This window comes from Salmo salar, chromosome ssa22 (assembly GCF_905237065.1).
Source record: "Salmo salar chromosome ssa22, Ssal_v3.1, whole genome shotgun sequence".
NCBI lineage: Eukaryota > Metazoa > Chordata > Actinopteri > Salmoniformes > Salmonidae > Salmo > Salmo salar.
The window spans coordinates 9,071,272-9,085,390 of NC_059463.1; the positions used below are offsets into that span (position 1 = coordinate 9,071,272).

The 14,119-nt window shown below is 42.4% G+C and overlaps 1 protein-coding gene across 2 annotated transcripts; it reads right to left on the reverse strand.

The window, feature by feature from the left end:
* Window positions 1-2,273: 2,273 nt before the first annotated feature.
* Window positions 2,274-13,373, reverse strand: LOC106582723 (potassium voltage-gated channel subfamily A member 3). 2 transcript variants are annotated; one of them, XM_045705748.1, is made up of 3 exons: window positions 13,314-13,373; window positions 2,885-2,970; window positions 2,274-2,717 (listed from the first exon to the last, which is right to left on the reverse strand). In XM_045705748.1, the coding sequence occupies exons 1-3, from the start codon at window positions 13,367-13,369 to the stop codon at window positions 2,560-2,562; spliced, it is 300 nt and encodes a 99-aa protein (XP_045561704.1). In that variant the 5' UTR covers window positions 13,370-13,373; the 3' UTR covers window positions 2,274-2,559. The 2 variants fall into 2 exon arrangements, with proteins under 2 accessions (XP_045561704.1, XP_045561703.1); XM_045705747.1 differs by lacking the exon at window positions 13,314-13,373 and adding an exon at window positions 10,277-13,009.
* Between the last annotated feature and the right edge of the window lie 746 nt (window positions 13,374-14,119).

Sequence of the window (14,119 nt, forward strand, 5' to 3'; positions counted from 1 at the left end):
ATTCATAAGGCAGAGGAGAGGATGCCCTGTCGTTACAATCACTCCTGGAGAGTCTCCCTCTCTCCTCACATCCAGGATATTAGAGGTAAAGTCAAAGCACAGTGACACAGCACTTTGCATTTCTTTCTAGAGACAAATGCATTTTACAGTGTCCAATACAACACTAAAGCAGTTTATTGAAACAGGCCTTGTAATACCATAAGGATTTGTCTGACTTTGTTGACTGGGACATTTTGGGGGCAATGACAATGTTAGAAATTGAAACAGTTTTGCAACTGTGGTATTCATACTTAGCAATGAAAGTAATAAGAGTCTTCTTTCCCCTTTAAATTCTTGATGAATTTATTTATACATTTTCCGTAATCTCTGGTATCCTTGGTCCCGTTCGAGCTCCTTCAACTGATCAGATAGTGGATCATCGTTATACATACAGCCAAAGAGCTAAGCACAGTGTACAATAAACATTTTACACTAAAACCCATTCTTTACTGACTGGCTTGGTATTTAGATCCATTGAGAGAAAAGCATGTATGTGTACACTCCTCATGATATGATTGGTGGGCTTCCCTTTGTCTTGACTCAAAGCGTTGAATGCAGAGTCATGATTCAGAAGAGTGAACTTTATAAATACACCCCCAGTCTGTCATTAGACATCCTCTGAAGAGTAGATGGATGCTTTGCAGTTTGCACCCAGAGTAATAACAGCACTATGTCTGAAGCATGCTGTTACTGGCTGATGCCATATAATGTACCTTTTTAAATCAGTTTTAGGGTTAAGTGCCTTGCTCAAGGGCACATCGACAGACTTTTCACCTTGCTGCCTTGGGGATTTGAACCAGCGACCTTTCTGTTATTGGCCCAACACTCCGCTAGGCTACCTGCCGCCCCATCTGCATCACTCCTTTCTGCATCACAGCATCACTCTTTTCATGTGGCAGATGTCTGCCTGAGAGTGGAAGGACTATGCTCGGGGTCTCCTCTCCTCCTCTGCATGAGCATGACACAAACGTGCACACGTACATACGTCTGCCTGCAGCCAGAGCCCCTACCGAGCCACAGAGAACACGGGGGCTTGGATTCATTTTGTGCAACTAATCTATGATATGAATGACGTGTGTGTGTGTGTGTGTGTGTGTGTGTGTGTGTGTGTGTGTGTGTGTGTGTGTGTGTGTGTGTGTGTGTGTGTGTGTGTGTGTGTGTGTGTGTGTGTGTGTGTGTGTGTGTGTGTGTGTGTGTGGATGTATGAAGGGGATGGTTCCTCATTCCTGGCAATAGAGAGAGTGCCTCTCCTGAGAAGTGTGTGTCTCTCAGCACTCCGATGCCAAGGGTTCTAGAGTGCAGTCAGCCAGGCGTACAGTACCAGCTGAGACTATCTACATTTTACAGCTGGGTATCGGCTCAAGCGTACATGTATTCAGTACTGTACATGCTGCACACATTCCCACCGACACAAACACTGTCACACACTTTCACAGTCACACACACACACAGTCTCAAACTCACAAACATGTCACATTACATAGATATAATGTATGTAACGCATGTGTGGGGTTGACTAAATAGAAATGGAATCACATGACTCATTTAGGAATCTTGGGAGATGCACTGAACTGCAGCTTGAGGTTTTCCACATTAGCAGTAATGGTGAGTTTTGCTGACAAGTGATTTATTGCTAGGGTAACTCACAGGCAAGTTTTAATTTCCCCAACGATACAAAAAAATGAAGTGGGGAGAAGCGAAGAGTGGACCATGTTTCGAGAAAGAGGTCAGAGAGAACAAAGTCACTCAGCACTTCTGATAAGCCACCTGGAACAACCTGCAGCTGTGACGTCATTTGGCCACTGCTTCTGAAGAGTAGATAATCTGATGACTTTCCCCATGCAATTATTGTCGCTATTGGTGAAGAAGATAAAATGTTGGAAAGAGGAGATGAGAGTGTAGAATGGGAAGAGAGAGAGGAGGAAGGAAAAAAAGTGGAGGAATGCAGTGGAGGCTGCTGAGGGGAGGACGGCTCATAATAATGGCTGGAAACCATGTGTTTGTTGTATTTGATACCATTCCAAATATTCCGCTACAGCCGTTACCACGAGCCCGTCCTCCCCAATTAAGGTGCCACCAACCTCCTGTGGAGGAATGCAATAATATGTGTGTGCTTGCGCGTGTGTGAGTGTGTTAAATACATTTTCTCAAAGACATTCACCTCTTGAGATGAACAATCCCAATTTGTGACACTGAAATGATTTTCACTTAAGTAACAACATGCAAACGCTGTCTGATTTGCAGACACATTTATGTGCTTACATTTGTCCTGGGACAACGACAAAACACCATGAATACATTGTGATGCTACAAAACATGACCTGTACTCCACTGGGGGTAGCTATAGACCAAACACAGTCCTGCTGAAGACTAGGGAGATACATAACGGAAACATACACAGTGTGTCCTCTTGTACTGGTCTCTCTGGGATCTTATTCCAGAACTAAGACACTAGGGAAGAGACAGCGTGCAGCACATGCTCCTTTCCCCCAGGCAGTCCATTGGAGGGGAGGTGAGGTCTCAGCTGAAGGCACTGTGTCCGTGGCACCTTGCCTCTGGTGTCTCTCTGAGGGCCAGTACAGTACAGTGTGTATGTGTGGAACATTTGTGTTGGTGGAGGGATGTGCTGGTGGAGCTTGAATCCCATAGTGATGTGTCAGGGTAATCCTCCTGTAGGCCTTTGGAGGTAAGAGATTGAGACACTGACGTTAAAGTCTATTATGGGTCAGTCAAAATACTTAAGGTGAAACTCAGGAAGTTTTTATGACTATGTACAGTATGTCCAAGACGATAAGTTCTCTCATTCATTTACATCATAATCCACCACATTACACAAGGAAATTACCTCCAGAGTGCAGGTGTTTTGCTGCTGCATTGTCAGTTGGGTGATGGTTGTTGGCAGGTTGAGATGGGGTGATGAAAATGTCCATCCTGTGAAAAAGGGGAAATTACATGTGATTTAGGATTCTGTCAAGTCATACATCCTTACATATACTGCCAGTATCAGTTCATTAATCTTTGATTGAATTATGCATGTTTGATATGGAAATAAAAGAGTCTAGACTATCATAATGTGGAACATAACAATGAATTATCCTGTCTGTCCTACATAAGTTATCTCACTTGGTGGCAGTACTGAGCGTTGTTTTTGTTAATGGCCCTTTTCAAGTAGTGGTGGGTAAATTTATAAGGACATAAAAAGAGATCTGCGAAGCTAATTCTGCTCTAGCCCATTTTAACAACCAATTAATTAGGCTACTACAATTTTCTCCTGCATTCAGCACTATCACTTTCAAATGTCAAATGGTTTCTCAACTAGGATGATGTATTTTTTACTGGGATAGTCAGGCCCTATTATGTCCATTTAGATTTAAACTAAATCTAAATTGTGCGTAACTGATTCAATCTAGGTGAATTGGGTCTGATCAGCCTTGATGGAATGGCACGGTGCACCATGGCTGGTGATTGCTATGATTCATCGTAACAGCTGCTCTTACTGCGGGATGGAGAGGGAGACCGCAGAGCAGAACAGGGACAATACCCCGCGGGAGTACGGTGCAAATGCCCAGCCCTACAGCCCCCAGACGGTGAGAGTGAAAAAACTCATCAATATGTTGTTTGCATTATTTTGTTGACGTTACATTGTGCATGTACTGTCCTTCTCACATTTTTACTTTCAAAAGACGTGACCTAATTATCATGATTCATTATGAATCAGTATAATTAGGCTGCTCATCTTCATTGATGTTATAAGTGATTAGTTATCAGTGATTGACAATAATAATAATTCATGTATTTCTTTATTTTTTCATGTGTTATTGCATTTGTCATTTTCTCCTTTTTATGTATTTGCCATGGCACATTTGTTTCCATGTATGCTGGTGTGTGTGCATGGGTTGTCTATGTCCACTGCCGTCTCATTTTTTTGGGGGGGCCTTTAGGCCTATATGGCCTTTCTGTTTGTTGTGAGAGGAACAGCTAACGGTATATCATTAAAATCACTACAAACCAGTGAAATATCCCTTTAGGAATATTAAAGATACTTTTTCATTGTTTGAAAATAAAATATAGAATGAGGGATGCAAATACTGACCAAAACCAGGTATGAATTGTGTTTTGGCATATTTCTGCTATATATTTTACAAAGATTATCTATTTTGCAAACGCTAAATTGGATGTGTAATCTGTATAATCAGAATCATTTTGGAGTTATCATTATTGAAAGAGTTGTGGCAATGTCAGACATTTACATTTTAGTAATTTATCAGAAGCTCTTATCCAGAGCGACTTGCTAAAAGGCACATCGATAGATTTTCCCCCTAGTTGGCTCTGGAATTTGAACCAGCAACATTTTTGTTACTGGCCCAATGTTCTTAACAGCTAGGCTACGTGCTGCCCATCCAATTAAATGCAGTGGAGCCTGTTTGGCGGCCATATTGGAAAATGTGTACCCTGTGGTCAGCAATAGCTAGGCATCATTGTTTAGACTTTTCCTAGCTTTATGTCACGCTTGGTGTGCTCGTTATGAAGACATTTTGGGGTACATGTACCTCTTTGCTGGACGTAATGCATTTCTATGGGATTTCATATAGGGTGCAATGTACGGGGCGGGTTTCACATCACATTTCTTGATAACACAATTTATAGAACCATATTGCATATCATTTTCATCAATAGACATCAGTAAATGCTTCTAAAACATTTTCTAGGTGTTTTAATGTAATACATTTGAAATGGCTACAAAACTCAACAATTCAGACAGCTTTTTCTGGCATTTTTTTTACCACTATTCTGGTCATATTTGGCTAAATACATATAACTGACATACTTGGGCCATCATATTGTCATGTCCTCATTGTAGCACACATTTTATTGTTCTTATTACACCAACTATGTATTCAGTTATCGCCATGAAAAATCAATGCAGTCCCTCCCCATTGAAATCAATGGTGGCCATCTGGGACTGAAATCTATAATGACAACAACAACAAAAAATCCCAATGGGTCTCGTTGTTCTGTGTGAAATGTGATGTAGTTATCATCTAGGGTGCCATGTGATAATAGAGCACATCTAAATACTGACCTTTCTGTCTCGATGTACCCCAAAATGCTTACATGTATAACCTTTGATCCCCCAAGGTGGGCCCATAGAGATTCATTACCATTTCAATTGTTTCATACCTTAATTGGTGTTGTATTATGAAGTTAATAATACTGTCTATCAGTATGAAAAGATTGTTCCATGATAATACAAAATTACATTTCTGTTGGCCCAACTAACCGCATAGGGGTCATAACATATAATGCAGTGATTTAGCTACCTCCACATTTAGCTACCTCCGATATGTGGGTATCAGATCAAAATATAGCCTACTGACATGAACCTTAATGAAAATCATCATTAGACTTTGCCACCCCTAGGTGGAATAAAAATGAAATGTGTCTCTCTGGCCCATGGCCTACTAGTAATGAGAAGGAATGGTAATGAATGACTCAGGACTGCAAGATTTCAGATAATAAAATATGGCTATAACATAGCTATAATATTTCGAATGGGCAGTTTAAGTAGACCTACATTGATATTATTGCTGCTCTTTGGTGTTAGGTCTATGTTGATCCTCTTTTTTGCATGCAATAACACAACCAAAAACATGTTTATTAATTGAATGCATAATTGATTGTGTCTCATCAATTTGTTGTCTCGGATATAGGCTACACAAAAACTATGAAACCATTTTATAAAGTTGATTTTTCGGTAAATGCTTGTTTCATTAGTTTATAGGTCAACCTATTTATCACATTAAGGCTCAAGGAGGGCTCTTTGCTCTCTCCTTCAAGGCGGGCTGGTAATCCATCTGTGGAATCGCAACGCAGAGGTGGCACCACAGGTCCCAGAGTGGTGTGGTGAAAAAAACGTTTCTGGGGGCCATAGTTTTTCCTGATCTGGTAACTTAACAAGGTAAAACTCCAGACCTTATATGGTATGCTGTATATAGGCTATATATAGGCTATGATGGGACCAGAGTTTTTCTAATCAGGTCACAAAAAACTCCTGGAAATACTCCTGGCCTTGGGGAGGAGGAAAACTCTGTCAAACTACAGAAACCCTGTACTTTTTCATATTCATTATATTTTAAAGAAGGACTAGGGGGGTTTCCTACACAGACACAGAGAAAGCAACATAATTGGACAATAAAACTGACAGGGCCGCGCTTACTTTATGCAGGTTTTCTACGACGGGTTGATCAAAACAAGCATTGTTAGTACCACTAAGCCATACTAAAAAAATCAGTTTAGCACGGGTAAGTCTATGATGCAAAAATGTTGTTTTCTGTTCCATCAGGCTAATTCCTGCTCATCCAGTGTCCCATCAGCTCACCCGGACAGTTAATTAACTTGATCTCCACTGTAAAAAGCATCTAGACATTATTTCACCTTGCTTCTAGCCTAACACTTGGTTTGCAACAACACAGCTTTATATAAACATTGCTCTCTGTCTCTCGAAATGTGCAACATTGTTTCAATATTGAAATCGGATCTCCACTGTCCTATAGAGAATTAACGTTTCAGGACAAGACAGACATCTTTTCTCAGCCAGTTGAAATCTTGAATCAGCATAATTGTTATGGCTATGTATACAAAAAAAATGTAAATGTAAATAGAAAAACAGGTCAAACAAAATAAAATGCAGCTATTCTAGCTTGGCTAGCTAGCAAGTAAGTGTGTCCCGTGTTGGGCCGTGTGGCTCAGATGGTAGAACATGGTGCTTGCAACACCAGGGTTGTGGGTTTGATTCCCACGGAGAAGTATAAAAATGTCTGCACTCACTACTGTAAGTCGCTCTGGATAAGAGCGTCTGCTAAATGACTAAAATCTAAATGGTAATAGTGTTGCACGGAACATTTAGAACGACTGGGTCGTGTCCATAGATATAGAACAAAAAGACTGGGTTGCATCCATAGATATAGAACAAAAAGACTGGGGATTGAAACCAGGTGTGTAAGGCTGGTTAACCTAACTGATAGCGTCACGACTTCCGCCGAAGTCTGTCCCTCTCCTTGTTCGGGCGGCGGTCGACGTCACCGGCCTTCTAGCCATCGCTGATCCACTTTTCATTTGTTTTGTCTTTGTCTTACACACCTGGTTTCAATCCCCCAATTACCTGTTCATTATTTAACCCTCTGGTCCCCCATGTTTGTTTGTGAGTGATTGTTTCTATGTAGGTAGGTCCGTTATTGTGGGCTCTGTTTTTGTATTGCATTTATTATATGTTGAGTAAAATACGTTTATTTACTCTTATCTGCTGTCCTGCGCCTGACTCCTATACACCAGCTACACATAGACCTTCCTGACAGACAGAATGGACGCACATCTTTTCTCAGCCAGTCGAAATCATGGATATATACAGAGAAATGTCAATAGAAAAACAGGTCAAACGTCATGAAATACAGCTAGTTTGCTGTCTTACTAGCTTCAGTTTGAAGTGATTGTGTTAGCTGTGTAGTTGGCTAGCTCCTCTGAAGTGTCCTGATGAAAGAGCACATTTTCTATGCCAGGCAAAATCGCGCATCATTAGCTCATTGTTATGGATGTATCCAAAACAGCTTAAACAAACGCATATGCAGCTACTTCGCTGTTATTATAGCTGTACTGTTTGACCTGACTGTGTTAGCAGTAGTTGGCTAGCTAACAAGCAAGGGATAAGAGCGTTGCCAACCAGCATGGCAACGGAACATTTAGAACAAATGACTGTGTCGCGTCCATAGATATAGAACAAAAAGACTCAACTGGGTAGAGTCTCTGGCAACCTAACCGACAGAATGAACGGCCAGACGGCTTGGCTAGCAACCATAGATGTATTTCTGATGAATGTAAGCATTACCTTTTGGTAGCTGAATAATAGACAACTTTCTAAGTTGAATTTGTACTCATTCAGTTCTGTATGGTTCTGCCTGACAAAAATACATTGTGTTTTTAACCCCTTTTGCAGTAAAATATTTTTTACACAACCATCCATTTCATAAATCTGTCAGACATATCAGTGTGGATGACGGATCACCAGCTCAAGCTGAACCTCGGCAAGACGGAGCTGCTCTTCCTCCCGGGGAAGGACTGCCCGTTCCATGATCTCGCCATCACGGTTGACAACTCCCTTGTGTCCTCCTCCCAGAGTGCTAAGAACCTTGGCGTGATCCTGGACAACACCCTGTCGTTCTCCACTAACATCACGGTGACCCGATCCTGTAGGTTCATGCTCTACAACATTCGCAGAGTACGACCCTGCCTCACACAGGAAGCGGCGCAGGTCCTAATCCAGGCACTTGTCATCTCCCGTCTGGATTACTGCAACTCGCTGTTGGCTGGGCTCCCTGCCTGTGCCATTAAACCCCTACAACTCATCCAGAACGCCGCAGCCCGTCTGGTGTTCAACCTTCCCAAGTTCTCTCACGTCACCCCGCTCCTCCGCTCTCTCCACTGGCTTCCAGTTGAAGCTCGCATCCGCTACAAGACCATGGTGATTGCCTACGGAGCTGTGAAGGGAACGGCACCTCCATACCTTCAGGCTCTGATCAGGCCCTACACCCAAACAAGGGCACTGCGTTCATCCACCACTGGCCTGCTGGCCCCCCTACCTCTGAGGAAGCACAGTTCCCGCTCAGCCCAGTCAAAACTGTTCGCTGCTCTGGCACCCCAATGGTGGAACAAGCTCCCTCACGACGCCAGGACAGCGGAGTCAATCACCACCTTCCGGAGACACCTGAAACCCCACCTCTTTAAGGAATACCTAGGATAGGATAAAGTAATCCTTCTAAACCCCCCCTTAAAAGATTTAGATGCACTATTGTAAAGTGGTTGTTCCACTGGATATCATAAGGTGAATGCACCATTTTGTAAGTCGCTCTTGAGCGTCTGCTAAATGACTTAAATGTAAATAAATGGGAGACATACTGTAAAAGATGTGGAAAAAATGTGGTTGTGTTTTGTTCTACCTCGGGTAGGTAGGGGTATCTCAAAAACTAAAGCCCTTTGAGGATTGGCCAAATAAAATAAAATGTATTTATAAAGCTCTTTGTACATCAGCAGATGTCACAAAGTGTTTATTCAGAAACCCAGCCTAAAGCCCCAAACAGCAAGCAATGCTGATGTAGAGGCACGGTGGCTAGGAAAATCTCCCCATAGTAGTCTAGACTATGCATCGGCTGTTGTTAGTAGCCTACAGTTGATCAGACTCAAAAATAGTCTTGTTTCAATGCAAAACTGCAGCACCACTTCGATGTGAAGGACTGAGAAAATGTACACGAGTTGACAAATCATGAGGCAAATCAGTTTTAAAAAACAACACTTTGACCCTTTAACACTTTTCGTCGATATATCTTATCAAACTAAATCAAAGTGCTGTGGCGCAAGTCACCCCGCCACACGTTTTCCGGCGGCCATGTCGCAAAGTGATAACATTAAAGGGTGACTGCACTTCCTGATTTGGCTTCGTTTTAGATTTGGTTCATTTAGAAATGCTAGCGATCGTGACTGAATTTAAACAGGTTTGGGGTGTGGTTTGATGTGAGTGTCTCTTGTGTGTTCGCAGGTGGGAAGAGTTAAACAAATTATTTAGGCAATTAGCTTCAGCAGGCTGGCAAAATTGGTTTGACTTTGGATAGCCTATCTCTGGGGATAGTTACGGACCGTCAATATATAACACAATGTAAAATGGGACAATATTTGCATGTTGCCCATCTTTTAGTTCTCTCATTAAATGCTTTCAATATTTGTATATGAATTTCTACAATTTCATTGGTTTGAGTTTTTTAAGTCATTGCAATTTGGAGCTATTGACATTTCAAACTATTGTCTCATGTACATTGTGTAATTTACCAATGGTCCCTAACTACCCCCGTAGGCCCCCATAGGGATATCAAATGTCAAACCAAATTGATCATGGGCATTATGATTATGTGCACTCCGAATTGATGATTGATGATTACTTGCGTGCTGCGAGTTGTGGGCAGGATTAAAATAAACCCAGCCCATGGAAAGCTGTTAGGGTACCCTTCATTCTGTGACCTAGGCCTGCCATTTTTTCCTATAATTTCGCAAAACTCAATTTTGGATGAGACTGACTTTATGACCAAAATCATCCGATTTACACTTCGTAGTCAATTTTGAAAACAGAATAAATGTTTCTGACTCATATAGATGGCACATGGGCCATTTTCAATTTAGAGGCAGTCGCTCTTACCCAGGAATCTGTAGTCGTCATGGCGACTGCATCACAACGCGGGCTCAATCGCATCCAGGGGGCGTGACTTTGCTGTTCTTCATTCTTCTATCCACTCGCACTATGCATTGTGTCCATGTCTTCATCAATATGCTCACACTATCCGCCATGATGAAGTCATGTTTTACAGGAAAATAAATTCCAAATAGTCCCGATGACTGTCTTTGGATCGAATTTTAATAAGATACATCGATTACCAAGAATTAGTACCACTATCAATTGTAGGCTATATAAAATATTTTAGCCTATGTACTGCGTAATGATACATTTAGATTTTATGGAGGTATTTTATCAAAGGCATTCCAAAGTCTTGATCCTTCCATATCTTTAAAAAAATGTTTTGGCTATAAGCTGTAATGGTACAAGTAACATTGTAAAAAATAAAACAAATACGTAGCCTAAGTTCCCTTTTGTATCAGATCAGAACAAAAAGAGCCTAAACCTAAACAATACTCAGTCTGCTCTCATAGTGCAGGCTACAGTATGTTATGTCCATGATATTTCCATTACGCATAGGTTTCCCATTCAGTCAGGCATAGCCTATGTCATCATTCGATGAAAATGACATCATACAGACATTGTAGATTATATTGCTATTCATGACAAGAACACAGAACACTGAACACTGATAACTGAACTTTCCCACTCAAAAAAAAAAAAACACAACGACAACTCTACTTCGATTCGGGGGTAAATATGCAACACTTAGGCCTACAACCTATCGAACTACCGAACGTCAACACCTATTTTTGACTCAAGGACGAATCGAAAGATCACAGTACGGTTGAACCTGTGTGGTGCACACTCCACCTGACAGATACAGTATGCACCTACACATCACGATTAGCCATCATAGAAAAAAATAGTCGTCGCAACTGAATTCTATCTATCGTCATACTCCATATAAATTGAAAGCGGTTACACATCCGTAAATATCTTTTTGATGTTCACGCAGTTTTGGTTATTCTCATTGGTGAAATTGGGCTGTTTATACCCACTGTTGATGCCCTCCTCTATATATTCCGACTTGCCCAGAGATGAGGTGCTACGAGTCCTTTTCAGCTCATCTGTGGCTGAGGGTAGGTGCTCGCAGCTCCTGACATGCAAGTACTGTGCGTGCTCTTCTCCATCAGTCTCCCTATGGTAAAAGTAATTGAAGTTGGAGACAATAACTGGCACAGGGAGAGCAATAGTTAACACTCCGGCAATAGCACACAATGACCCAACAATTTTGCCACCAATGGTCACAGGGTGCATGTCTCCATACCCGACCGTAGTCATGGTGACCACAGCCCACCAAAACGCATCTGGGATGCTTGTAAAACTGGATGACGGGTCATCGGCCTCAGCAAAGTAAACAGCACTTGAGAAAAGGATAACTCCAATAAAAAGGAAAAATATCAACAGTCCAAGTTCCCTCATGCTGGCCTTTAGTGTCTGCCCTAAAATCTGTAGCCCCTTAGAGTGCCTGGAGAGCTTGAAGATGCGAAAGACTCTCACGAGCCTTATCACTCTGAGAATGGCCAGGGACATGGCTTGCTGACCGTTACCCTGCTTCTCAGCCAGTTCTGTCCCCAAAGTGATAAAGTAGGGAAATATGGCGACAATGTCGATGATGTTCATTATGTTTTTTGAGAACGTGGATTTGCTGGGGCACGCGAAGAACCTGACCAGCAACTCAAAAGAGAACCATATTATGCAAAGTGTCTCTATCACAAAGAAAGGGTCGGTGAATGGATTTACGTGGTAGGAGGCCGTCCCGTTGACTGTGAGTGCCACAGTGACAGGGTCTCTGTCATCCCGAAACTCAGGCAAGGTCTCCAAACAGAATATAACAATTGAGATTAAAATGACAAGCACGGAGACTATGGCTATTCCCCTAGCTGGCCCAGAGCTTTCAGGGTACTCAAACAAAAGCCAAACCTGCTTTTGGAATTCATTATCTGGTAAAATACGTTCCTCTTCTTTTATGAATCCTTCATCCTCACGGAATTTTTCCATAGCCTCTTCCCCGAGTTGATAGAAATTGATCTCCTCAGAGAAGATGTCAATGGGCACGTTAACAGGTCTCCTGATGCGCCCTCCCGACTGGTAATAATAGAGAATGGCATCAAAGCTGGGTCGGTTTCTGTCGAAGAAATACTCGTTCCTCAGTGGGTCAAAGTAACGCATCCTCTTTCTCCGGTCCCCGAGCAACGTTTTGGGAAACTGATTGAAAGTTTTTAGTTGAGTTTCGAATCGTAAACCTGAAATGTTGATAACCACCCTCTCGCAGCCGAGCTCTTGCTCATATCGATCCACGGACAGGTGTCTCGAAAGCGCCATTGACTCCTCCAACGTGTTCTCAACTGTAACGACGCCCATCTCCGTCTTTGAGTAGCCTTGGTTCTCAACGCTGTCGGATGAGGTTGAAGTGGTCATCCACACAGGTGGTATGGAGGGGTCAGACTGCAACGCGCCTCCTCTAGCCAACTCCCCATACACCCTTGGAGAACCAGAGCCGACGCTCATGCGACGCGTCTCCCATCCCCTCTCCTCGCCGTCTCCGCTCGTTGCCACAGTGAAGTGTTTCCGCCCCACGAAGCACACACTGGGGGTTTATAAACACATGTCTATTCCCGCCCATGTCGCGCATATGTCTGACACACTTCCACCGTTCACCAAATCCGAACCCAACTTGACATAATCATAGACAAGCAGGCGCGCGCCATCTCACTTTGTTTCCACACCTTGTGACAGAAAGGGATAACAGCAAGTTCCCAAAATGTATCGGGTTCCTATGGTTACCTCATTTTATATTTTCCCTGATTGTGAACATTCTTCGCTATCACAAAACCCCTATCATCTCCCGATCGTACGTGTACATTTCTAATATGATGACCATTTCAATGTCTAATATGATGACCATTTCAATTAAATGACAAAACCGTCTGTCGCAAGGGGTTAAAAGTAATTTCTATGTTAGAATGACTTAAAAAAAAAAAAATTAATTGCTTACTGTTCAGCGCCAACAACCGTAGCTCTCCATGGTGCTGAAATAAGCGCTCCATTCATATGACTGAACAGTAGGCTATACAAATAGGCTATTATTAACGTTACGCATGGCCACAAAACATGGCTCAATGATTCATGACTAATCAACATATCAATCTCTTGCACTTGTGGACGGACTCATACCACATAGGAATTATAACCCAATCGCTGCTATTTTATGTCTACATTTCATCATGAGTAATCATTATTCGCTGTTTATGTAGATAATGTGTCAGTAATACACTATATATACAAAAGCATATTGCATCCCTTCATATTAGTGGATTCGGCTATTTCAGCCACACCCGCTGCTGACGGGTCTATAAAATCGAGCACACTGCCATGCAATTTCCATGGACAAACATTGGCAGTAGAATTGCCTTACTGAAGAGCTCAGTGACTTTCAACATGGCACTGTCATAGGATGCCACCTTTTCAACAAGTCAGTTCTTCACATTTCTGCCCTGATAGAGCTGCCCTGGTCAACTGTAAGTGCTGTTATTGTGAAGTGGAAACGTCTAGGCGCAACAACGGCTCAGCGAGTGCTGAAGCGCGTAGTGCATAAAAATTGTCTGTCCTCAGTTGCAACACTCATTACCGAGTTCCAAACTCCCTCTGGAAGCAGGGTCAGCACAAGAACTATTAATCGAGAGCTTAATGAAATGAGTTTCCAAGGCCGAGCAGCGGCACAAGGTCACCATGCGCAAAGCCAAGCATCGGCTGGAGGGAGGTAAAGTTCTCCGCCATTGGATGCTGGAGCAGTGGAAACGT

Bases quoted from the DNA above. Each gene is read 5' to 3' on its own strand.
- LOC106582723 (XM_045705747.1), bottom strand. From the start codon at position 12,826: ATGAGCGTCGGCTCTGGTTCTCCAAGGGTGTATGGGGAGTTGGCTAGA.